At 41.4% G+C, this 24575-nt stretch overlaps 1 protein-coding gene across 7 annotated transcripts in view; it reads right to left on the bottom strand.

The window, feature by feature from the left end:
* USP45 (ubiquitin specific peptidase 45) overlaps window positions 1-24575 on the bottom strand; it is a 52210-nt gene that overhangs the window by 26917 nt on the left and 718 nt on the right. Inside the window, exons 1-8 of one of the 7 annotated variants that reach the window (XM_015858823.2) lie at window positions 24329-24563; window positions 17113-17222; window positions 15934-16103; window positions 14468-14571; window positions 13591-13691; window positions 4888-5033; window positions 3819-3914; window positions 904-1034 (exon numbers count right to left, since the gene is read on the bottom strand). In XM_015858823.2, coding sequence (XP_015714309.1) covers window positions 904-1034; window positions 3819-3914; window positions 4888-5033; window positions 13591-13691; window positions 14468-14571; window positions 15934-16103; window positions 17113-17212 — 848 coding nt within the window. In that variant the 5' untranslated portion in view covers window positions 17213-17222; window positions 24329-24563. Of the gene's footprint in view, window positions 1-903; window positions 1035-3818; window positions 3915-4887; window positions 5034-13590; window positions 13692-14467; window positions 14572-15933; window positions 16104-17112; window positions 17223-21109; window positions 23180-23288; window positions 23450-23923; window positions 24055-24328; window positions 24564-24575 lie in introns of those variants that run through there. The other 6 variants (XM_032443709.1, XM_015858819.2, XM_015858822.1 and 3 more) reach the window with 6 other exon arrangements.

Genomic DNA, 24575 nt, shown 5'->3' with positions numbered 1-24575 from the left:
CTGAGGTTTCTTTATTGCATATTTTAAACCCATGTTTGCACAGCTATGTTACCCTGGAATTCTGCAGCAATAAGTTGGAATGCTCCTAAATCTCCTGCTGCAGAACACACACAGAGTGTTTCTTGTTCTATTTAACAATATTGTAACAAACAACATGTATTATTAACTTCTACATTTTTTAAATGTGAGACTCAACAATAACATCCTCCATTTACTCTGTTTTTACAGCTCATTTTGCTTGTAAAGTCAATATTAAAATATTTGCAAAAGCTTTTAAATAAGTCCTCCACAGATGTTTTCCAAAGCGAGACTGTTTGCATCATAATTGAAGATACCTACAAAGCACCACTGTAAGCATTTTCCATAACAAGAAACAGAGGTTTTTTTAGGGCTTCTAAGCTCTTTGCAACCTGGAGTCATAAGCCATTTCAGTACTGCTTTACATCTTTACTTGTTAGAAGCCTTTTAATTTGGAAATGATGCCAAGAACAGACATTATAGCAGAGGTTTCCCATTTAAAAGTTGAATTTTTTTTTTTCAAATCATCTGAACATCTCACAGTACTAGCACAACTTTAATCTAATATACAGCCTTCAACAAAACCTGAAAGATAATGGTATTAGGTTTTGTTTTAGCAAGTCCCTCTTCTGCTTCTGTAAGCCCCAATGAAAGCCCATTGCATGTCAGCAGTTAAGGGCTGAGGCACACATTTCATGAAAAGCCTTTACAACCTGGAGTGCAACAAGGAATCCTGGAACTTTAAAACACAAAGATGATATTCTCTGGACCACTCGGTAATAAGGACATACTAGAAAGCACAACATGGTACACTTAGAAACATAGCATAGTAAATTTAAGGGGAAAAAAAAAACCAGATATTGACAAGATACTGGCAATACATACTTCTGGCAAAGCTGGCTGAACAGCACTTTGGGAGAAAGAGGACCTCTTCCAGCCTCTCTCATGCTGTGAAGGAACAAGAACATCGCTGAAGTCAAGGGTCCTGGGCTGGAGAGGTTTACCACCAAAGGATCCTTCAAAGTAAAAGTAAAATATGCATCAGATTTCAAAATGAGTGACACACAAGTCTTATTTCGGGTTAATACGTTTATCACAAAGAAAAAATTAACTTTTAGTCTTAGACAGTTTGATTCTTTGAAGACTTAAACAGTGAAAGAGCAAAGTTATTAACTAAACTGTAACAGTAACAATACCAAGAAATTCTCAGCGAATAAACTGGCCATTAACCAGCATTTTTTTTTAAAGAGGCATATCCATTATTCCCGGAATTAAGTGAAATGTAGGAGTGCTTATGGAGAGAGTAATGAGTTTTTAAACAGTGAGTTCTTTTTTCCAGGCTATGGGTCATCACAGCTATCCATAGGGGAGATGTCTCCCATGTTTTCTCTGAAACTAATTAGTAACAAACATAATGAAATCCTATTTATTCAAACTGTTTTTCAGTACACAAGTGCCAAGTGGAAGTTTCCATCACATACCCCTTGGTTTATCTGTTTTACTCTTCTTCCCACGTGCACTGAGCTGAGAACTGCATACCAAAATTTTCACACATCCAGTGGCCACAGAAACCCACCCTGCTCCCTCAGGAGCTGAGCATCAGGAAGGCTCAGACTGCAGTTCACAAACAGAGGCTGACAGCAGACCAGTGTACACCAGCCATTTTGTGGGCAACCTACAGGACATGGCATCATCTCCTCCTGGTTAAGACTCGTACCTCCCAGCGGGCCCCAGGGCTGCAGGGAACTGACCAGCAGCCATGTCTTAGAGCAGAAGATGCTGCTGAACTGCTTTGGGGCTACTTGTATTCTGAAAGCTGCAGGTCAGCAGCTCTCCTTCATGTGCCCCTAAGTTCATCCTTGGTCACAGTGTCTACTGGTCTTCTGATCCTCACTAAAACAGATTACAATTTCCAGACAAACAACTAGAGAAGGTGCCTCTTCTAAACATAGAACTGAAGAAAATATAAGCTCTACGGATACACACAAACATAAAGTAATCACGTCACATTACACATGCACTATCAAAACTTGAGAAATGCCCTTTACCAAGCACAAAGCTGGGAGTTTCACCATTACAATCAGTTAGGCTACTGGAGTCCTCTGATCCTCTGCTGACACACACAGACCACAAAATATATTCTGTGCTCCAAAGAGCTTACTTACTTTTTAAGTATTGTCATTAAAGAGAAAATAAATCTTTCAACCTTATGGCTGCACAAGGTTCACATCACACATAAACCAACATACCACTGCTTTTCTAAGCCTCCCGGAACAAACAAGCTCCAGACTTCAGCTGTGGCTGGGGAATAACTTGGTGAAACATGCTGCTGTTCAAAACTGCCATTAGCAATAACACAGATAACAGTGCAATGAATTTCACACTGCTCTTGCCTGGAGAAGATATGAGTGCAACTGAGAACGATATACAGAAATGTTTGTAATTTCAGCAGAGAGATTCCCACCTCTCAATCCTTACCACCACCAGAAAGCTCCCAGCAACCAGCAGAAAGAAAGAAAGAAAAAAATATATACGAAAACTCTGCAAACTGCTTGTTTCAACTACAGGAGGGAAAGGGGCATTATCCTTACTCCACCCACCAACAATATATTATGAAAATGAGTATCTCCAAGAAACGACAAGGTACAACAGGATGTTGATCACAATGACAATAGTTTCTTTCCTATATGCCTCCGATGAACTTGAGCACAAGATGTTTAGTCTTCAACTAGAATTTTGTTACCCTCAGTTTAACTCTCCATCTGGGAAGCACGCAGTACATTTCACAAGCCTCATCAACGTATTGCTGAGACAGTCCGGAATAAAATATTTCATCAATACTTTATAGAGCCAAAAATACTCTTTTCTGTATTATAGAAGCATACTGAAGAAACAAAATGGGAAACAAAGACAAGCTACTCTTTCTTAGGGCCAAGCATTATTTGCTACTTCAGTGTTAGAAAATTTGAAAAGAAGTGACTATTCCCCTTCTTTCAGGGCAGAACAATTGGTTTTGTAACAGAATTGAGTTCATTCAGCCTGGAGAAGAGGAGGCTCAGGGGAGACCTTATAGCCCTCTATAACTACCTGAAGGGAGGTTGTAGTGAGCTGGGGGTTGGCCTCTTCTCTCGTGTAATCGATGACAGAACTAGAGGGAATGGTTTTAAGCTGTGCCAGGGGAGATTCAGGCTGGACATTAGGAAGTATTACTTCTCGGAAAGGGTAGTCAGGCATTGGAATGCACTGCCCAGGGAGGTGGTCACCAACCATGGGAGTGTTCAAGAAATGTTTGAATGCTGTGCTGATGAATATGATTTAGCCGGGAAGTATTGGTAATGGTTGGACTAGATGATCTTCTAGGTCTTTTCCAACCTTGATAATTCTGTGATTCTGTGATTCACAGACATCATAAACCGGCTGAACTACTAAAAGGCAGCCATACCACTTTGGCAACACCTGATCTCGTCTACAATTCTAAGACAAAAAGAAACAGGAGAGTAAGAGCTTGTCTTGAACAGAGATGTGATTTCCTTGCTCCAGCTTCTTCTGGACATTAGGAAGTATTACTTCTCAGAAAGGGTGGTCAGGCACTGGAATGTACTGCCCAGGGAGGTGGTGGAGTCACTAACCCTGGGGGTGTTCAGGGAACGATTGGATGTTGTGTTGAGGGACATGATTTAGTGGGAGCTATTGGTAGGATGTGAACAGTTGGACTGGATGATCTTTTAGGTCTTTTCCAACCTTGGTGATTCTATGATTCCCACATTTGCCCAAATCTGTATTTCGCACTGCATACTTACCAACTGGGAGTCTGAAGTATGACAGATTTTTAACTTTGTTCCTTTTTCCTTCATCTCGTACATCAGTTCATTGAGTATGTGGGTCTGTGCCAAATTCTTAAAGAAAAAATAAACAAATCCAAGCAAACACACCAATCTTTTTACTACACAGCTCTCTTTAGTTATACATTCTAAACTCACCGTTAGACAAAACCAGACATGTTTAATAATGCGCAACTGAGGATTAAATCAGTAGAAAAAGCAGGTATCGCTCTTACAATAGCTATTATTAATCTCAGACTGTTTCTAAATTGGATCTAATTCTGTTTCTACAACTCCCAAGTATTTTTCTATTAACAACATTGTTACTGTTGAGCATCTTTGTTTTGTTAGGTTTCCTCAGTGCCCTATATCTGCTCAGAGAATAAACTGTAGCAATTATATATTTAAAAATTTACTTTTTACAGCCACCATCATAAATGTTAAGTGCAGTGTGCCAGTTCAGGACACCTTTGTAGCAATTTAATTTCATGTGCTCACTCCTGACTGCAGATACACACATATATATCTCTGTCCAACCAGCGGGCATTAAGATGTTCCAATATAAAAGCTAGTAAAGCTGCTGCTATTTTTAGGATGTTGGATTCCTTATACATCCAAATCAATATAAGTTTACTCAGATAGTCCATTCTGGTCAGGAAAAAATGTATATGATCAATAAAAATATGCACGAAGTACCATTTTTCCAACCCCACCAGTCTGTTAAATACCGTGTCTTACTCATGACTGCCTAATGCTGAACTACAAATAAAACCATATGCTGGAGTACAACCCACACACATATGCAACGTGTAACACACGACATGTTCAATTCTCTCAATACTTCAAAAATGTTACTGATCAGGAACATTTTTCTTTTTTTTTTCTTTTTTTGTTAAAAGGAAATGTTGCTTAGAGAGAAAAAAAGGAAAGGAATTTGAAAAGAACCTCCTGAAAGCAGAGAGTGGTAACCTTCACAAAGCCCACGGTTTATAAAGATTAACATTTCTGAAGTCTATAAAGAGAAAACTGTATGAGCATTCCATCTTACCTGCATGACAGCATTAAAAAAGCACGTATTTCCTAAATTATTTATTCCTTTAACTGGAACTGAGGTACCATTACCAGAACTTTTCCCTTTCAGAATTTCACTTGTTTCACTGCTTTCATCACGGAGTCGGATGATTTTTGATGAACCTGTAATTAAACTATGGATTAGCATTACTCGATAACTGGATAGTTAAAACAACTCCGTCCTTCTTTGGATTATGTTTATTACTTTTGACATAAGCTGAAAGACACCCCAACGGTACTCTAAGACACTTTACAAAGTCTTTATAAAACATGAGACATCAACACTTAAAACCCCAGGAAAAAAAAAAAAAACGTAAAATAGGTTCTGTTCATTTATTAACAACAGGAAGTTTAACGCATTCTCTTTAGACACATGGGAAACACCACACAAGGGCTGTTTTTTGGTGCATTTATGGAGGGGTAGTCATAGGTTACCGCCTGAATACTGCACGCCTTCACCAATTTTTGTGCTTTCCTTAAATTGTTCGGTACAACCTGGCCAAGGCAGTTCAATTAGAGTTGTTATCAGTTTTCTCAAATGCTACATTTACTCCCCCGCTCACCTCCCTTTGTAACAGCCTGAGGAGTTGCTAGTGAAACCCAAATTCATACAACGTTATTTTAATTTTAAACCACAAGAATTTGATAAATCTGCAGTGGAATATGCTACCAGCATAACATCCGTGCGTTCCCCTATTTCTCTTATTATTTAAATAGATTGGGGCAGCAAAGTTAGACAGTCATTAACTTGTAGCCTAGAGGTAATGGAAAGACTTGAGATAACAATATTTAGCCTGGAATTCTACTAGCAACTTTCATATTGTCATGGTTGCGGGACTAAATATGAACATTACTGACATCTGCAGTGTCTTAAATATTGATTAACAATGCATGTCAATGCAAACGAGTTATGGACTTAATAGATGCCAAGAACTGTGATGCTGCAATCTATGCCTTGACATATGAATTCATGAATTTGGTCTAATGAGTTTCACATCGAAGTCTCATTAAAGTGTTCTTGGGAAACAACTAACCAGCCTATTTACGTTAATGAAATGCTCATGCCAAAAGGTTCTTTAATGTAGGTTCTTGCATAGTTCCTTGCTTACAAGATGAAAAAATACAATTAATTAAATAAAGAAGAAGCCATTAAAATATCTTATCTGCAACAAGCCTCTGATGCAGTCTGTCTGCACCCTGAAGCGCCATCAAGGCATTATTATTTCTCTGAATTGCATCTGAGTTTGTCAAAATGCAGCGAGAGGTGCTTTGCTGTTTAAAGATATTTTTAAATGTTCCTAGTAACGCTGCTTACACAGCTTTAAAATATTCTCCATTCCACCAGTGTGGAAAATCAAGAGAAGGGCAAAGAAAGAGACTAAATTCTCTTTGAAAAGGTAACATGTTTTTGAATGCAGTAAACAACAAACATCTTGAGAGCTGCTCACACTCGAAAACAGTCAATGCTTTGTGGGCTGTGTGCAGTAACATTTTTTAATTTATATTGCATGGGATTATGCTGCAGTGTCTGACGCTCCTTCACCCACAAAGAGCTCCAAAAGAATCTTAGCGGGAGAAAGGAGCAGCCTGAAGGCACTCCTCACTTATTTGGATAATATCATTGGGGATTTGTTTCTTTAGGAAAAGTGTGCACACAAAGAAGTGCTGGAGAGAAGAGATGGTTAAAAAGAAGAAAAAAAAAAAAAAAAAGCCAAAATTGTGTAAATAATTTGTGTATTAGTATACCACAGTTGTTGCATTTATCCATCGGCATTCAAAAACATCTGGGACAGCATCTTAAAGTAAACAATGTTCACAAGGCCATCTGGACAAAACTGCAGGCAAAAATTAAAGCATAAGCATATGGAAAAGCAGATTTTTCTCTTCCCTTTAGCAGTACGGGATGACAAATGTCAAACCTAGATCTGTCCACGCTTCACTGTGCTACGCTTTGCAGCACCACCTGGCTCTCCTTGCATAGCCACCAAATATGGACAGCACTGCCACAGCGGACCATATCTGCAGGGCAAACTCGATAAAAGCATTTCACTTCATGGTTAAATGGAAACTTCACACAAGTAGCAAGGCTCCATTTGCTGAACCTCACATATAAATTATTTAAGGGGGAAAAAACAAAGCAACAGCATCCAGTTTTGTGATAAGGGCTGAGAAAAAATGCAATCGCTAAGCACAGTGCATGAGAACCAGCCATACGATGCCACAAAGCCAGATAATTAGCACAGGGGTGAGAAGGAGCAATAAATTAAGAAAAGGCCTGTATGTTGTTACAGAAATGTAGGAACCTCCTTTCATTAAGAAGGCTTTAATTACCATCTCTTGATTTTTCAGTACATTTTACAAGCTAATTCCACTATTTCACTAGTTTTTTGTATCTGTGAAAAACATCAGTGCTTTGCCATTACAATCTAGCTCACGCCATACAGACATTTTTAGGGACATACAGAGAGCCAGAGGAAGGACAGCAATTCTTAATTGAACTCTGTTCAGCGTCCCTGGTTTGAGGATAGATGACAGACAGGCCTAAAGCTGAATGTTTAGTTGACATGTGATGAGTTGCCCAGTCTTAATAGAAGATGCTGGTGATGCCTGCGATAGCTAGTACTTCTACAGCTTGAGGCTGGAGGGTCCTGCTGCAATATTAACCCACGGCTACAAGCCTGTTATTAATCAAAAGACCAATACATAATTTTTTAAAGTGAATTTGCACTGAACTGTTTCAGATTCTTCCTGACCTAATCTTGCAATTCTGTAATGTTTTCCACAGAAGTGCTCTGGGATATGAAAAGTGATTTTTTTAAGCCAGTACAGATAAAAGAATTTTAAGATAAGGACTCTATAAAAAAAATCTAGTGCTATACACAAGGACCTACAACCCCTGGCTGAATTGCATTTAGTGAAAGGAAGAACTGCCATCCACCCAGCCACAGGCAGCAGTAACTGTTACAGAGGAACTCCTGTCAGCCTTACCAAGAACAAGGTGAGTGAAAAGTGCACGTGTAACAGAATTCATCACCTCACTTTTGCACGCAATTCACTATTATATCTTTAACAGGTCCCCTCAACCTCTTTGCCCTTCTCAGAGAGGGTGGGCATCAGCCCCAGGCAGCCATCAGGGGCTGCTCTTCTCATACAGCACAGCAGACAATTAATACTGTGCCACTGTTTTCTTCAGCTTTTCTAGATCCCTCTGATCATCTATACCTCACCTTGTAGGATCTAAGAGAAGGGAACATCACAACTGCGCAGAACTGGCCTTACAGGTGACAGAGCTCAAGCCCTACTTTGATGCACAGAACAATTCAGCTCATGAATGACAAGCCACCAGCCCAGGTGCAAAAGCAACATAGTGCTGGCACAGCCACTTGTAAAAGACATTCAGATAACTTATCAGTGGTCCTGTATCTGCTCTCCAGCACTGCAAACATTTGCAGTGTACGTGGACTTTTATACCTCTTTTGCTGAAAGTGAAATGTGCCTGGGGCTGCAGATGGTATGCAAGCAAAAATGTAAATGACATCCAATTTTTCTTTCAGCTGGGGAAGTAAGCATTTTTTCTCATCTTTTCAATATAACTGTTGCTGTGTTGTTGTTGTTTGTTTGTTTTTTTAATTAAAAATGAGGGTTCCAGGAATATGCACTTGTATCCCAAGGTCAAGCCATTTTCATTGAATAGAACTGCAGTACCTCAGTTGAAGGTCTTCATAGCAAAAGCAAGGTTAATAGACTTCCTTTCTCTTACCAAGTTCTCCTCATGCTGTATTACAAAATGCTACCAAACTATCTGGCACTCTTTTTTTATTTAAAAATCTTATTTTTTTTCCAACACCGTACAACAATGAGAATCCAACCCTTAGAAAAACAGCATTGTATTAAACATAAATGGTCACTAGATTCATGTTTTAAAGGACTAATTTCTCTTGTGGAGTTACTGTCCTACCAACTTTATTTCCACTATTCTGTCTGTAGGTTGTTATGAACTAAAAAAACTCATGCGCGTAGAGTAAAAGAGCAACCTACTCAGCCATCAGAGCTGATGCTCTATGCTCAGATGGCTGGCGCTACACCTCACATGTAAGCAAGCACGCAGACAAGAAAGGGAAAAACCTATAGCTAAAAATGACAATGTCTAAACATTCATTTTTATTATAACAAACAAGTTAATTACATATGAAAAATGTAGGACAGAGAACAGAAACCTCTTTTTGCCGAGGTGTACTTCAAATTTGGATGGTCAACATATTCTGCATTATTTTGCTAGTTACATTTAGATTTTTCATACTGTTTGTTCTTCCAGACATGTTAACACCCAGATTTCATCCTGCAAAGTTATATATTTCTAATTTATCCCTCAGTTATATCCACTAAAACAAGTATCAAGCTTTCAGCTTTCATCTGTTGGCAAAAGCTGGGCAGCTGAACTTACTAGCAGAATCTCACTCCTCTGCTTTACCTTCCAAACAACAAAATTAACTAAGGAATTTGAGAACAGATATTCTTCTTTCTCATTTTATTGCCACACAAACAAATATAATTAACTGCTTTATAAAGAAATTCAGTATGCGATCCTACGTCTAGTTTGGCTTTTATAAAGGAAAAGATGCATTTTTTAAATCACTCAGAACAATTTATTTTCTCCAGCAAATGAGCAGGCACCCAGCTAGCAATGTCTCAGCATGGTTTCTGTGTACTACATGTGCATTATGTCCATGTGAAGCTCACAAGTGTGCCACGCTGACAATACTGCACCTGCCTTTCTGTGAAAATCATCATGGCCTGCTAACCTTTACCACAAAACAAATTTCTGGGTGGTACACCCTAGAAAGCAATCTTGCTTTATTCTTCCATCTTGTGCCCAACATGACCTCTTAACCAAACAAACTCCTCTACAGAGAGGGGGAGGGAAAAAAAATAAAAGAAAAAAAGGGAAAAAAAAAATAGCAGGCATGGCTGGGTACAACAAACCATAGGATCAGATGCGAAAATCACACAGCTGCAAGCATTCTTTTGGGAACCCAGCACTGGGATTTATCTCAATCGCTTAATGTAATTACAAAAGTCAGTCATGTAGTAGTAATGTAATTTGCACATTTTTACAGCTGAAGTGAAGTCGAATCTTTATGAGAGGCTGAGTGAAAAGCAGGGATCCTGCTGCCACACTATTCCACCACATTAGTACCAAATGACAAGCATTTTGCTTTTGTTTATTTTCCAGGCTGCGTTAATTAAGAAATCTATATAACCCTCCCTTACACACTGAAGCTGATTATTTTATCTTTAAATGACTCCCGTGCTCTCAAGAATTAAAAAAATAGAAAGAAAAAACCCTAACAGCCTTCATCTGCTACTTATATCTATGCTCATACTGCATTTCTGTAGGATTTTCTACACAATGCCACTTGAATTGTAATGAAGTACCATGCCAACCAGCCATTAGAATATAAAGAAATCCAGATATAGGATGCATTTTTATTACAGTGCAACACTGGGGTATGAAAAGCAAGTAAATATGTTCAATTAGGCTTTTTTTAATTGAAGGCAGAAACAGAAAAGCAATTGAAGGAAGCATAAGATTAAGTTTAAAGAAATGAAAAAATAAGCTATGAGAAACAAGCTTTGTAAAACCAACAAGTTTGCATTTCCAGGTTTAAAATCAGTAGTTTAGTATTGACTACTATACTAAATATATATATATATATATATATATATATATATATATATATATTATTTTTTTTTAATCTAAACCAATTAAGAATTTAACAGACAACTTACACTTTTAAGCTACATTTCTCAAGTGCAAGCACCTAGCGCTTCAATGTAACTAGCTGATGTAAAAGAATGCTGTTAAATTCATGAAGTTAAACTAGAACATCAGATCTGTTAGGAAATCTTTGCTTATACACCTATTACTTATTCATCCATGCATCAGTGTTTCCTAGCATCTTCCAGGAAGGATCTGGGACCAACGCAAGCAGCTACACCAGTCAAACAGCTTCTTCCTCTTTTGGCTTCTGAGGAAGCCCAATAAAGTACCTTTGGGCCAGTACTGACAGAGCTCAAACTGAACAGCTTGGCACAGCCACTTCCTGACTGAGGGCTACAAACATCACAGAATCACAGAATCACAGAATTATCAAGGTTGGAAAAGACCTAGAAGATCATCTAGTCCAACCATTACCAATACTTCCCAGCTAAATCATATTCATCAACACAACATCCAGACGTTTCTTGAACACTCCCATGGTCGGTGACTCCACCACCTCCCTGGGCAGTGCATTCCAATGCCTGACTACCCTTTCCGAGAAGTAATATTTCCTAATGTCCAGCCTGAATCTCCCCTGGCGCAGCTTAAAACCATTCCCTCTAGTTCTGTCATCGATTACACAAGAGAAGAGGCCAACCCCCAACTCACTACAACCTCCCTTCAGGAAGTTATAGAGAGCAATAAGGTCTCCTCTGAGCCTCCTCTTCTCCAGGCTGAACAATCCTAGCTCAGAGCACATATTTTCCTACTTCTGCATCAGCTTACTGCAGGTGAGCCTCAGACCCTGTCTGGAACAGATCATACAACACGACCACCCTCCAGGAGCCATCCCCACAAATGGAGCAGCCTCTCGCTGCAGAAGTGAGCATGTAGAAGTGGGGCACGCTGGGGAACTGACCTAGGCCAGAACAAAGCCAGCAGAAATCCTGCCCCTCTCAGCTTTCTAAACCAATTCCCTGTGCTGCCTTAGGCTTGAACCAGTGAAGGAGACGGGGAAAGAAGGAGAAGGAACAAGCAGTGGGGCCTTGCTTCTGAGGCAGCATGGACACAAAAACCTCATAGACATGGTGTGAGACACCAGGAATGTAGACACATTAGGTTGTAAACAATATTAAATTGCACTACCTGGACTGCCTTGTGCTCTCAGTAAAAGCCAGCCTGACCTAACAGTCATACTGATTACTAGAGCTACACAGCAGTCACTGCCACAGCACCTTGTTTTGAGGCACTACAGCAAGCAGGAAGGACTCCGTACAATCCTGTCACAGCATATGAAAACAAAGATTGAAGCTGGACAATGGCTAGCTCTTAATCCCTGATTCAGGAGAGTGGGAAAAAACTGGTTTAAGTCTATTCCTTTAACACACTCCTTTAAATCTAATTCCTTTAAATCTATTCCTTTCAGCAGATATTTAACTGAAATGCACAAAATAGAGTGTAACTGAAATTCCACAAAAGAGTATCAAAATGAAACACAAATACATAGAGAGGAAATACATTCTGCCCTGCTCTACTATGAATCCCCTGATTGTGAAGACGACCTTACATTTTCTGAACTAGTCTGGAACTGTGCTTGCTTAATTTAAGACATTTCACAGAAGACTAATTTTTTAAGTCCCCAACTCTGAAAGCTTTAGATGTCTTCAAGTTTCATAAATCAATATTCCAAAACATGAAGCACAAAGAATCCAATCACTTATGAAAGTCTTACCCAGAAGTTCTAAGCTAGAATGAAATTGTTTCCATTAACTGAATCAAATACTCAATTTTAATCTGCAAAAAAGCTGCAATGCCAATTTATGTCCACATGAAAGCTTGAAACTGTAGCTATGAATGAAAGTGAAATCACACGCTGCATTTTCATCATTCTAGGCAAAATGATGCAAAAAGGAGCAATCCATAAATTCATTACAAATAAATTACTCAATGTAGAACTTGTGACCAAATAAAATATGAATTTCTGAGTGACACCTAGATTTTTTTTTCCCTCAAGAATTACCTGTCATCTATTAGAACTAGAAGGGTTTGTGCACATGCAGCTGGAAGAATACAGTCCAATCCAGTAAGGCACTCTTTTTCGATCCGATTTCCAACCAGTTGACTGCCAATCTCTGCTAAAATCTGCAGCCAACTGTTTCACAGGCTCAGTTAAGCTTTTCTGCATGTGTGTGTGAAGATAACCTGGAATCTGATGTCTCTCATAAGTCAAAAGCCAGATATGCTCCAATGTGTGTTACAGTAGGGATGAATAACAGGGATTAGCAAGAGCAGACAGTTGAGGGCCACACATACAGAGTTCTATCTACAATCATATATATTGATAAATACAGGAAGCTCCTAAAGTAAGAAAATAATTCAACGTAATTTTCTATTAACAGAAATAAGCATTAAATCACAATCCAATCAAAGAACAGAAAGCATTACATTCAACAACAGAGTACTATAAGATCCCCTTGCACAAATTTAATTAACTACAGAAAACAAATCAGAATCAGAAGAAACTTTAAAACGTTATACATCCACATTATAAAAATCCAATTCATTAATTCCTACACACAGCTTTTGTGCATTAATTCATATGGCTTTTTACTTAAGTTATATTTTTGTACAACAAATTGGTACTTCTTCATTAAAAATAAAGCTTGGGAGAACCATTCTACAGAGCCCAAAATATTTTTAAAGATTAATTGTGCTGGATAAAAGAAATTCAATTGTTTACAAAAACCATTATGTGAAGCATTACTTGCCTAAATAGTTGTGCAGTTAAAAACTGTATTATACCCCCATACTCACACATACTTTTTGCATTAAATGTTTAATGACTTAAAATCTGAAATATCCATTTTTAGAGATAGCACATTACGGGTGTCCATGATAAAGTTATTTGCGTACACTTACTTGGTTCAGCTCTGGAACCATGTTTCTGAAGAAAGTCAACTATCTGAGCCAAAGCCTTCTTGTTGCAATGTGTTGACAGCTCTTCATCACATTCATAACACCTAAACAAAAGAGGAAATGCAATGGAATTCAGGATATCTGTATTCACGTCCAAGTTTTAACTGACCTTTAAAAGCATCTTAAAACAAACCTTTAAAACAAATTACTTATGCTCTAGGTCTCAAATCTTCATGATAAAAAGAGGAGTAAAATTAAATCCCCTCATCCCATACATACTCTTCTTTAGACCAGCCCTAATTCACTTCAAAATTAACAGATTTAATTAATGTCAGTTAAAAGCCCTGAAAGTATCCAGATAGAAACAAGCAGGAAAGGCAAACCCCCTAAAATCAGTCAACTCTCTACACTATACAATGGACTCACAAACTGCTAAGCCAGTATGCTGTAATCCTCTTCCATGGAAATAAAGTACAGTTTGCACTGAAAAAATCATAGATCAGCCCACCGCTCAGTGGACACTTTGCTTAAAAACGACTGACAAACAAGAAAAAGGTGGGTGATGTGACTGAATTTTGCTTGGCAGGAAGAAACCTGTGTTTGGACAAAGAAGATATAAAGAAAAAATAGCTCTCATGGGACAGGCAGGCAGGAAGTTTACCAAAACTGCTTTTTATTTTACTTGATTTGTGACCTTTCTACATATCTAAGGACAAACTCATTTTCTGTACAGAAAACCTGCCTCTTTGCTCTTCAGAGATCTATATAAACAGCTTATTTTATCTTCCAGAAGTATTCTTAATAATGAAAAGACACTGATCTTAGTTAGGAGCAACCCTTGTATACAAGCATGAATGAACACCTTCCTATTTGTTCTTACCATATGATCCATGTACTGAGACTGATAACAATGCAATGGGGTTCTGTGCGTGCTGTTTGGAAATGTTTTAGAGAATGCTGTCCTTCTGAGTTCTTACTACAGCCCTAAAAATGGAAACATCAATACAGTGAGAACAAAAGACAAGTGAGAAAGGAGTATATTATTTGTTAAATAAACGACAAAAACTTTACTTTTCAAAATCAAGCAGAAAGCTATAATGCCTAAAAATATTCATTATCAATAACTGAGAGGGTTTAACATTCAAAATAATCCAGTATGACAAAGAAATCAATTAACATTTTTGAAAAAAAAAAAAAGAAAAAAAAAGAGCACATTTTCTTTTATCTAATACAAGAAAACCCACTGCAACACAAAAATAGTATCTCATCTTTTCTGCTTAGAAACATTATTAAACTTGTTTTGAATGAAGAGAAATAAGTCCTATCTTCTGAATGGGTATTGTCAATATACAGCCAATTATGCCATTTACAAAGGTTTACAAAAAGAAAAGTGAATAACTGTGTGGCTCATTTTGTCCATGGAATATCAAGGTAACCTTCACTGTTCAAGACTGCTCATGCATTCCAAACAGCAAAAGCAAAAGGCAATAGAAATTCTTGTGTTGTTGTTGGGTTGGGTGTTTTTTTTTTTTCAATAAAAAGCTACTCAGAATAAAACACGTATAGCAAATTCAAGAGAAAACATCTGCAGTTTTTCAAGTGCCTGCAGAGTGGAACTCTGAAGAAGGTAGGGTAAGCGTAAGGAGGAATACTGGTCTCTGAATAAGGTATGAATTTTAGAGGCCATTGACTGCAGAAACATGAAAAAGCACATTGATTTAACTCCTTTAAAAGATCTCCTTAGCTACAAATCTTCAGAGATAACCTACGAGTCCTCCTCAGGTTCTTTGCAAAATTAAATCTGTTCAGATAATCCCGGTAGAAGCTGGCATTTGTCCTTGCTATACAAAAAGATCTGTAGATTGTTTAACAAAACTGTGAAATGTTCTTTTTAGGCAACTATCAGCTGAACCAAACATGACGTTGCTTCTAAACTCCATTTTTCAGTACCAGCAAATTCACTTTTTCATTCATTTGCATTTGCAGTATCTTCTGCCAAATGAACCAGCTCACCTAATATATTTTGCAACTGTACAGTTCCTGGAGCTAATTTCCCATATGTGACAGAAACATGCACACCAAGTACAGAGAAGAGGTGGAACTACCACCTGTAATGCAGAACTGCACCTAAATAAAGCTACCCCAAAACACTGCCAAAAAAAGCGAAGAACACAAGGCAACATCCCATTCTATTAAAGAAGCTGAAGAATGAATTCTCACAGCTAAGCACTTAAGTAACACTGTTTCACTGAAAGTAAAGAGACGCCATGCCAACAGGATCTACATCTGTAACGTCCTTTAGAAAATCAGGGCCTATCCACCCCTGAGTTCAGAACATGTGCTTACCTGAGAGCCACACTTGAGACACAGCCATATGTCTGAAGGTGCCACAGGCTCACCATCACTCATCCGCCTTTCCTTCAGACACTCTGAACATATTGACCAGATGCTCTGAGCTACCGCTCTCTTCACATGATGTACATCCACTGCTTGGCTCACGTGCTGGCAGGTTAAGCCTAAAGAAATAACACTTTGAGCAATTGAAAATAACAGGAAGGAAAGCATACGTACATTGAAGGAACACAATCTTTAACAATTCAGCACCAGTAAAGGTTCCCACACTGCAATTGCATGCAATTATTTTGTTCCAGGTGCAGAAGTCTCCACTTGCTTTTGTTGAATTCTGTCAAGTTTCTGTCAGCTCATTTCTCCAGCAGGCCTATGCCACTCTCAACAGACGACCTACCCTCCATTATATGCACTCCTCTCCCCAGTTTGCTGTCAAGATACTGATGAAGATGACGAGAGTACAGCCTTACAAGAACATCATGCAGCTCTCTCAGCACCTTCAGATGCATTCTACCTAATCCCATAGACTCACATATGTCCCGTTTGCTTAACAGCTCCCAAATGTCTTCTATTCCAGATAATACTGTGATCCAGCCTGCCACCAGGCTCAAGGACCAGAGAAGTCTGAGTGTGGATATTGTTACATGTGAAGACAGGCAAAGAAAGGATTCAGTTCCTCAGCTTTTTTCCATGTCCCTTGTCCCTAAGTCCCCTGCACTCTCAAGCTGCACATTCACACTCATCTTAGCAGAGTATGCAGTGAACCCTTCATCAGATTAAGCTCTAACCAAGGTAGGCTTACAAAATCCCATCCCTACATAATCAAAGCCCCTCAGACTGCAACTCAAACCCGCTGCGACTCTCTGTGCTTCCTCTTTGCCTTTCAGCTTAGTCAGAAGCTCCCTGCTCAGCCACATATCCCCCTGCCATGCATCTGATCTTCCATGCACGGGATAAGACTGTCCCTGTGTTCTGAAATAGTTGTCATGGAAAAACAACCCTTCAGGACAGTCATGCAGTGTAACAACCACAAAGTAAAGACTTGATTGAAGATGCTCCGTTATGAATTCAAACAATAAAAGTACCTCCTGGTATCAATGAGTGGTGGCTTTTATCAGTCAACTCGGAAATTACTAGCTCTCAACCTTAGGGCAAAACATCACTTAATGCATTTACCTGCAATATCGTCTGAAGAGTCTTCATCCTGCGGCCTGTTGGGCCTTTTGCTTCTCTTCGTTTTCTCAGGGTTAACTCTTGATGGATCTTTCACCCGCATCTGTTACTTACTAAGAAGGATAAAAAGGGATTGCTTATTGTCTAAACATATTGTTAAGTTTAAACTGTATAAGCATGTGAGTACGTACCACATACAGGTTAATAAAGTCATCTGGTCCACCAGTACCAAACATTTTTAGCTGTGCTGCCACACTGACATGTAATAAACCTCTGCAACACTTTACACTTACGGATAGCAGAAGATATATTCTCATTATAGATCAAGTAGATATGTTTGTCAATGTCTATCTAAGCTTTTAAATCTTCTCTGTACTTCTGCAACACTGAAAGCCACTGGAACACACCGCTGTTAGCACGTGAGCAGCCCTCGCTGGGGTGAAGCAGGCAACACGTGCCTTAAAGCTTCAGGCTTCCTACAAACCTGGACAGATACTTCTGTGTGTAACTCCACTGTTGGGTTCCTGCAGAAACAGCAGAACCAAGCAGAAGGTTCATCATGACATTCATGAGACAGTAAAGCTGATCCAGCTTTATACATCAGAAAACTGATGATTTTACACTATATTAGTAAAGAGCCGATAGTGAAGACCACAAGATGTCCTCCATAAAAAATCCCTATGGTTCTATGAATATAATCAAGGCAGCATCAGAAACAAATGCTGGCATAAAACCCAAGCACTGACAATGCACATTCTGGCAATCCACCAACCAACCTGGAGACTCCTCTGCCTTCATTGAGTAAGAGCAGGCAGAACAAAAGGTAACAAGGACGAGCAGATTAGCCAGTTTTCACAAACACACACACAGAGGCATCCATCAGGCAATGTTTAATGACTCTAGAGCTCTTGGAAAAGCCACAGAATATCAGGACTTGGCCACACAGGGCTCGTGTCTGATCTCTGCAAAGCACAGAAGTGGGACAGAGGGGTAAGAAAAGGGAGCAAGTGCCTGAGACGCAAGTAGCACAGTACATAGCACAACACATACACAGCACTTCCTGACCTCTTCCAGCACATTTGGGGACTGAAGACACTACAAGAAAAACCCGAATGTAACAATTTAAATCACTACCAACAATTTAGGACCAAAGCGATCATGCGAGGAATCTGATTATTATATTTCACTGAGGGATAAAAGAATTGTAAGGTGCTTCAGAAATTATCATAGAATCACCAAATTGTAGGGGTTGGAAGGGACCTCTAGAGATCATCGAGTCCAACCCCCCTGCCAAAGCAGGCTCCCTACACCATGTCACACAGGTAGGCGTCCAGGCGGGTCTTGAATATCTCCAGAGAAGGAGACTCCACCACCTCCCTGGGCAGCCTGTTCCAGTGCTCCGTCACCCTCACTGTAAAGAAGTTCTTGCACACATTCATGCAGAACATCCTATGCTGTACTTAATTATTCCTCACAAATGTTTTCATGTATGTGAAACAAAAGCCTGACAATTAATAGGAGTGAAAACACTGAACAAAAATAGAACCCCTCAAAAAAAAAAACAAACCATAAAAAATAGCTAAGAAGAAAACAAGAAACTCTTTACGTTTCTCTTGATCATAGGCACAATCCATTCAAGACAAGCAGGCAGAGGGGAAGTGAACACAAAATGAACTAGATACACCAAGGATTAAAATGCTGGCAATAGCTGCATGATTTGCCACTTTCCAACCCAGCCTCCGTAAATAAAAATAATTCAGTTTCATGGGAAAATAAAAAATAAATGAAGGGTCAAATCTCTTCCATTTAAATAATCCCTCTGTACAAATATGAGAAATAGTTCTTGCCAAACTTGTTCAGAGGCTTTGAGTTCAGCATACAAGAGTTTGAAGTGTAATCATCATTGCCTGCTATTCTTGGTTTACTTTTTCCTTTTAAAATGACTCGTAATGGCAGCCTGCCTACAAAAAGCTGAGGAAGATCAAAAGCTCCTCTTTCTAACTGCTAATTTCCACCTTTCTAGAAAGATCAAAACACTTCAAAAGCAGCAGAACAAACTGCCTGCCTAATTTTAAAGGCTTCAGATTTGATAAAGTGCCAACAAGCAACAGAAGGTAACAGAGCTAAATTTGTTGACTTAAACTTGGGTATGCCTAGATTATTTTTAATGCAAGGTATGCCTGAAATAGTCGATATTTAACATTGTCCTATCAATGAAGTATATATCTAGAAACTTAAAGAGTTGGATATAATTCCTAAATTAAATATTGTTTTTTAAATCACAGAATCACAGAATGACCCGGGTTGGAAGGGACCTCAAGGATCATGTAGTTCCAACCCCCCTGCCTGGCAGGGCCACCAAACATACACATTTACTAGATCAGGTTGCCCAGGGCCCCATCCAACCTGGCTTTGAACACCTCCAAGAATGGGGCATCCACAACCTCCCTGGGCAGCCTGTTCCAGGGCCTAACCACTCTCCTAGTGAAGAACTTCCCCCTAACATCCAACCTTAATCTTCCCTCTTTTAACTTAAAACCATTTCCCCATGTCCTGCTATTGTCAGCCCTTTCGAAGAGTTTACTCCCCTCCTGAGTGTAAGTTCCCTTCAGGTACTGAAAGGCATAACATAAATGAAAGAAACATAAATGTTATGTTTTACTGAAACGCAGTAGAGCTGAGACCAATAAAAGGCATCAGGCTGGTGTTCCACTCCTCTTTTGGGCACAAGATCTTTATGCAGCAGAGGTGGAGTTACAAACTTCATTGCTGATATTCCTCAAAACTTATTCCCATCTTACCTTGCTCACTGTACTCAGCAGTCAAGTACCTCTTCCCTCAGCTCCCACAAATCCCTCACTGCACTGGTAGTGTTTTCTCATGCCATACCTTCACTATGGCATTTGTAAGAAACCTGAATCACACCAGCAATAGCCCGCTACACTGCCAGCTTCCATACCAACGTTCCATTCCATCTGTCAAGATCCATGTTTTTTCCCATCTTACAATTAGTGTGCCAGCTCTTCCAGGCAAGTGCTGTGTTTATGTGTTCTTATCCGTATAACGTCTATCACAACATTTCTCCTATTTCATGATTACCTGGGAGAACAACACTTGCGTTACTGGAATGTAAACAGTAAGATAAAAATAACTTAATAACCATCAGTTTACCTGAGCACGCTTACGAAATAAAACCAAGAGTTTCCAGGTGGTTTCCAGGTACTATTTTGGATATGGAAAAGCCTCTCCCAGAAGAACTGGCCATTAACTGTGAAACCACTACAGTGAACTATCCCAGCATCTAGGGGGAAGTTCTTCACTAGGAGAGTGGTTAGGCCCTGGAACAGGCTGCCCAGGGAGGTTGTGGATGCCCTGTCCTTGGAGGTGTTCAAGACCAGGTTGGACGGGGCCCTGGGCAACCTGATCTAGTAAATGTGTATGTTTGGTGGCCCTGTCAGGCAGGGGGGTTGGAACTACATGATCCTTGAGGTCACCTTCCAATCCGGGTTATTCTGTGATTCTGTTATCTGTGAACAGTCAGCACCTGAATGCAAATGAGCAGGGACAAATGTGTTTACCTCAGTTCATCTCAGGTATTCTTAATGCCAACTGCTTCACCATCTGTATTTAAACTTACCAGTTATAATTATATCATTTTGTGTCACTAACACACACACACACACACACACAAAAAGGCACTAAATACAGCATTCCAAAATTCAGCAGAGGGCTTTCATGACTCTCAACAGCACTGCACAGCTGCCAACAGCAGCCTATCACCAAAGCACAAGGCCACTGATCAGGAAAGATGTGCAGATTAAGCCAAAAGGTCAAGATGCTCTGTAACACATTTGTAATGGCACTTTACAAGCTTCCTTCTAACTGCAAAATGACTGTCTTGTCCAGGACAGTAATGCTGGATTCCCCGAGAGCAGATTTGCAACATGTTTTGATGTAAGCTGCGAGTTGATCTATTTTGGATGTCTGTTCGGAGTATTACCTGTGGCATTTTGGCTCACTCACTGCTAGATCAAATGTCACCCAATCGCAGCGAGAACCGCATCCATCACGGTCAGCAACCGGGCAGTGCCATCAATCAGCCACCAGGACGCTGTGCGTTCTGACAGCCACCAAAACCTTCACAGCAAACAAGCCCTCGCTGCCTGCTGGAGCAGTAATAGGACCAGAACTGCTGACTGGTAGTGGCAGCAACACTTCTTCCCCTGGAAAACGTCATTTGAAATTGTCAGAGTGTCATCTCATGGATTCCTAGCCCAAAGGCACATCACACATCCTACACCATCACTGGAGCTCAAACGCCAGTCCTGACACCAGATTGCATTCCTCACAGAGTGAGACGCAGATGTACTTTTTGCACATCAGACAGACAGAGCCTTCTGACCACTGGATACAACATCCCAAGCGAGAGTGAAAATCCCATGGCATTTCTTATTTTTATTAATCTTTTTTTATTCACCTGTCCATGCCAAACATTGACAATGTTCACATCTGCCTTCTACACAGTTCTCCACGTATGCACCACTGAAACCTAATTGCCACCAAAAAATAAACAACCCCAAAACCATTGCTTTTAATGATAGAGAGATACAAGATGTGCCCTGGAATAAGAAGAGCCCAAAACTCGGTTTATGACACAAGTAAATAAAAGGATTGAGAGATTAAAAGGAACAGTTCTGTGATGACATATTTTTGCTAGCATTTTAATGTCTGACAGTGTCCTGCCAATATCCAGACTCACCACGAACACACCAAGAGGGAAAAGCAGCTGGGCTGACACATTCAGGGCCTAACATGGATTTTCCTACAGACCCAATGAATATCCTTGAGAAATAAAAATACGTAAGTATCACAGCAAGAGCAATAGCTTCTAAGTCATTATGCTGGCCTGCCAGAGAGAACTTCCCCAGTGAAGCAACAGTGTGTTGGCAGCGCTGACAGCCCCAGCAGCCACGTGGTGTGAGCAGCAACGTGAGCAGTGCTGTCATTACAGACACATGAGGAGTAACAGCCGAAACAGCCAGAGAAACAGCAGGGAGCTCATAGCATCCTGGCAGGGCTGAGAGGCAAAAACCACAAGAAGTCATAAAGAAGAACCGAAGGGCAATACCAAGAAATGGTGAACTGTGATGAAACATCTGTGGAGTCTTAAAAAATAATAAGAAATACTTTTTTTAGAAGTCACATAACAGAAAGGAATCGTGGCACTGTCTGAGAGGGCAGACTGAAGCCCACACTGCAAACTGAGAGGCCTTGGTGTCACAGAGCCATGCAGCCTCCCTGCCTACAGGGCTGAACTGGAACAGATCCCACAGAGATAAAGACCACGCAAGGCTTTCCATCTACCTTGGAAGTGGTGGAAATGAGCTAACAGACGTGGTAGAACAGACAGTATAAAGGTCTTACCAAAAACTAGTCTGAGCTCTTTGAAAGTCAAAGTCTCACTGTGTAGTGCGAAGCATTTCATTCTACTTCCCCCTCCTACAAACTGCTCCAGTTTGTTTTGCTAACACACCTAAAGTAGAACGACTTGTCCTTGATGTACCACAGCAGAACCACGAGATGCCAGCTGCATTTTTGCAGATCAGGTGGAAACAAAACTGCAGAACTCAAGTTCAATATTTCATGAAGAAATCTGACAAAATACTACAACTGTAGTAAGATGCAAAGCAGTTTTACAAGGCACGATCTGCCACCAGACTGCTATATGTGCATGCCACTACTGCACTTCCATTTACAATGCTATGTGTTTATGGGGAGGGGGACAAGGAGAAATGTCTGCACTTTAAGTCTTCGTGTACTGAAGGTCTAATAGAATTCACTCACACCTAAAGACAACATGGCACAGCACACCAGAAGTGAGTGCCACCTGCTCCTACTTTGCTCACGTTTATTCTCGTGCTCCTGTACTTAATACACAGCCACATCCTGCTCGAGTGGCAACACTCCCACAGCAAGAACATGGTGAGGTCCTGAAGTAAACCCTACAAAGGACTTAAGTTCTGCGAACATCCACGCATCGAAAGAATCGAAATAGGAACCCAAATATGCCGCTGTTACTAGTCTGCAGCCCCACAACCCCGCCGAATGAAGAGCACGGCCATGCTGCCGCACAACCCCAAGCACCCACCCTCGGTCCCTCGGCCCAGGCCGGTGCTCACCGTCGGCTCCCGGCCCCCCCGGGCCGGCATATGCCGTGCTGTCATTGCCGTGCAGTCAGTGCCGTGCAGTCAGTGCCTCGCACAGCCCTACTGACGGCATCGCGATACGCGATCGCAGCGCCGTGTCACAGCCGTGTTTGCGGAGCACGCCCGCTCAGTCTCCTAATGCGAAGTGACCGCAGCTTATGCTTAAGCCCAACCAACTGCGCGGCGGCTGGTTCCCTCTCACCGCTCAGGCATGTCTCCGAGGAGCTCGCCGCAGGTCGGCAGGACGGCCCGATGCCGCTATTTTCACCTCGCTGCGCGTTCGTGCCGCTGACGGCTGGCGGACACCAGCAGCCGGCAGCTGCCGAGGCACCACGAGCCCGCACCAGCCGCGCTCCGTCGAGCACCTCCTGGAGCGGGGATCTCCGCCCGGCCGCCCTCGGCCCGGCCCCGCGGCGCAGACCCGCCGCCCCGTACCTCCGGGCCGCGAGTTTCCCCCAAAGGCCGCGGTCTCGGCGCCGGCCGCCGCCATGCCGGGCCGGCCCCGCGCCGTGTCCCCGCGCTGCCCGCTCGGCAGGAAGAGCCGCTCACGGGCACGGCCCCCTGAGCTCTGCCGGCGGGCTCCCCGGCACCCCGCGGCCCGCACTCACCGAGCGGCGAGCGCAGGCACGGCAGCGGCAGGAAGCGGCGGAGGAAGCTGGGCCGCAGCCAGGGCCCCGCCGCTCCGCTCCGCCCGGCACGGCCCGCCCACGGGCCCGGCAGCCTCCTGCGCCACAGGGGCCGGGCCCGGCGCTGGGTGAGCGGGAGAGGAGCTGGCCTGGGACTGTGCCTGCCGTGACACACTCTGACTTCAAACTGAGCCCTGCTGCTGGGTTGTTCTACCTTCTGATGCACCACCACCTGTACATACAGTCCCAACTGCAACACACCGAGAGAAACGTGGCTCACTGTTTCACAACCGATGAAGTACACACTTATAACATGACTCAAAAGAGGAAGCATTCCATCCCTCCGTGTCCTGTTAAAAACGGAAAGCACATAAAGCTTTAACTCACATAGAGCCATGCTGCTCCAAAGAGACGTTTGCAAATGCCCATCACGGGGCCATATGGGAGGCAGCAGAAGGGCGGTTGGGGAACCAGCTCTTGTGCCAGCTTCGATCTGTCACGCTCTCCGGCTCTGAGAAACACTTTGTTCTCGTTTGGAGAAAGAAAACTCTCATTAGCAAAGACCGCAGCCCTCAAAACACGGCTCACATTTAGGAAGGGGAAAGATCAGCACCCCTGCCTCAGAGGACGGGCA

The sequence above is a fragment of the Coturnix japonica genome, chromosome 3 (assembly GCF_001577835.2).
Source record: "Coturnix japonica isolate 7356 chromosome 3, Coturnix japonica 2.1, whole genome shotgun sequence".
In the NCBI taxonomy this organism is placed as follows: Eukaryota; Metazoa; Chordata; class Aves; order Galliformes; family Phasianidae; genus Coturnix; species Coturnix japonica.
This window is presented reverse-complemented; position numbering and strand designations above follow the sequence as displayed.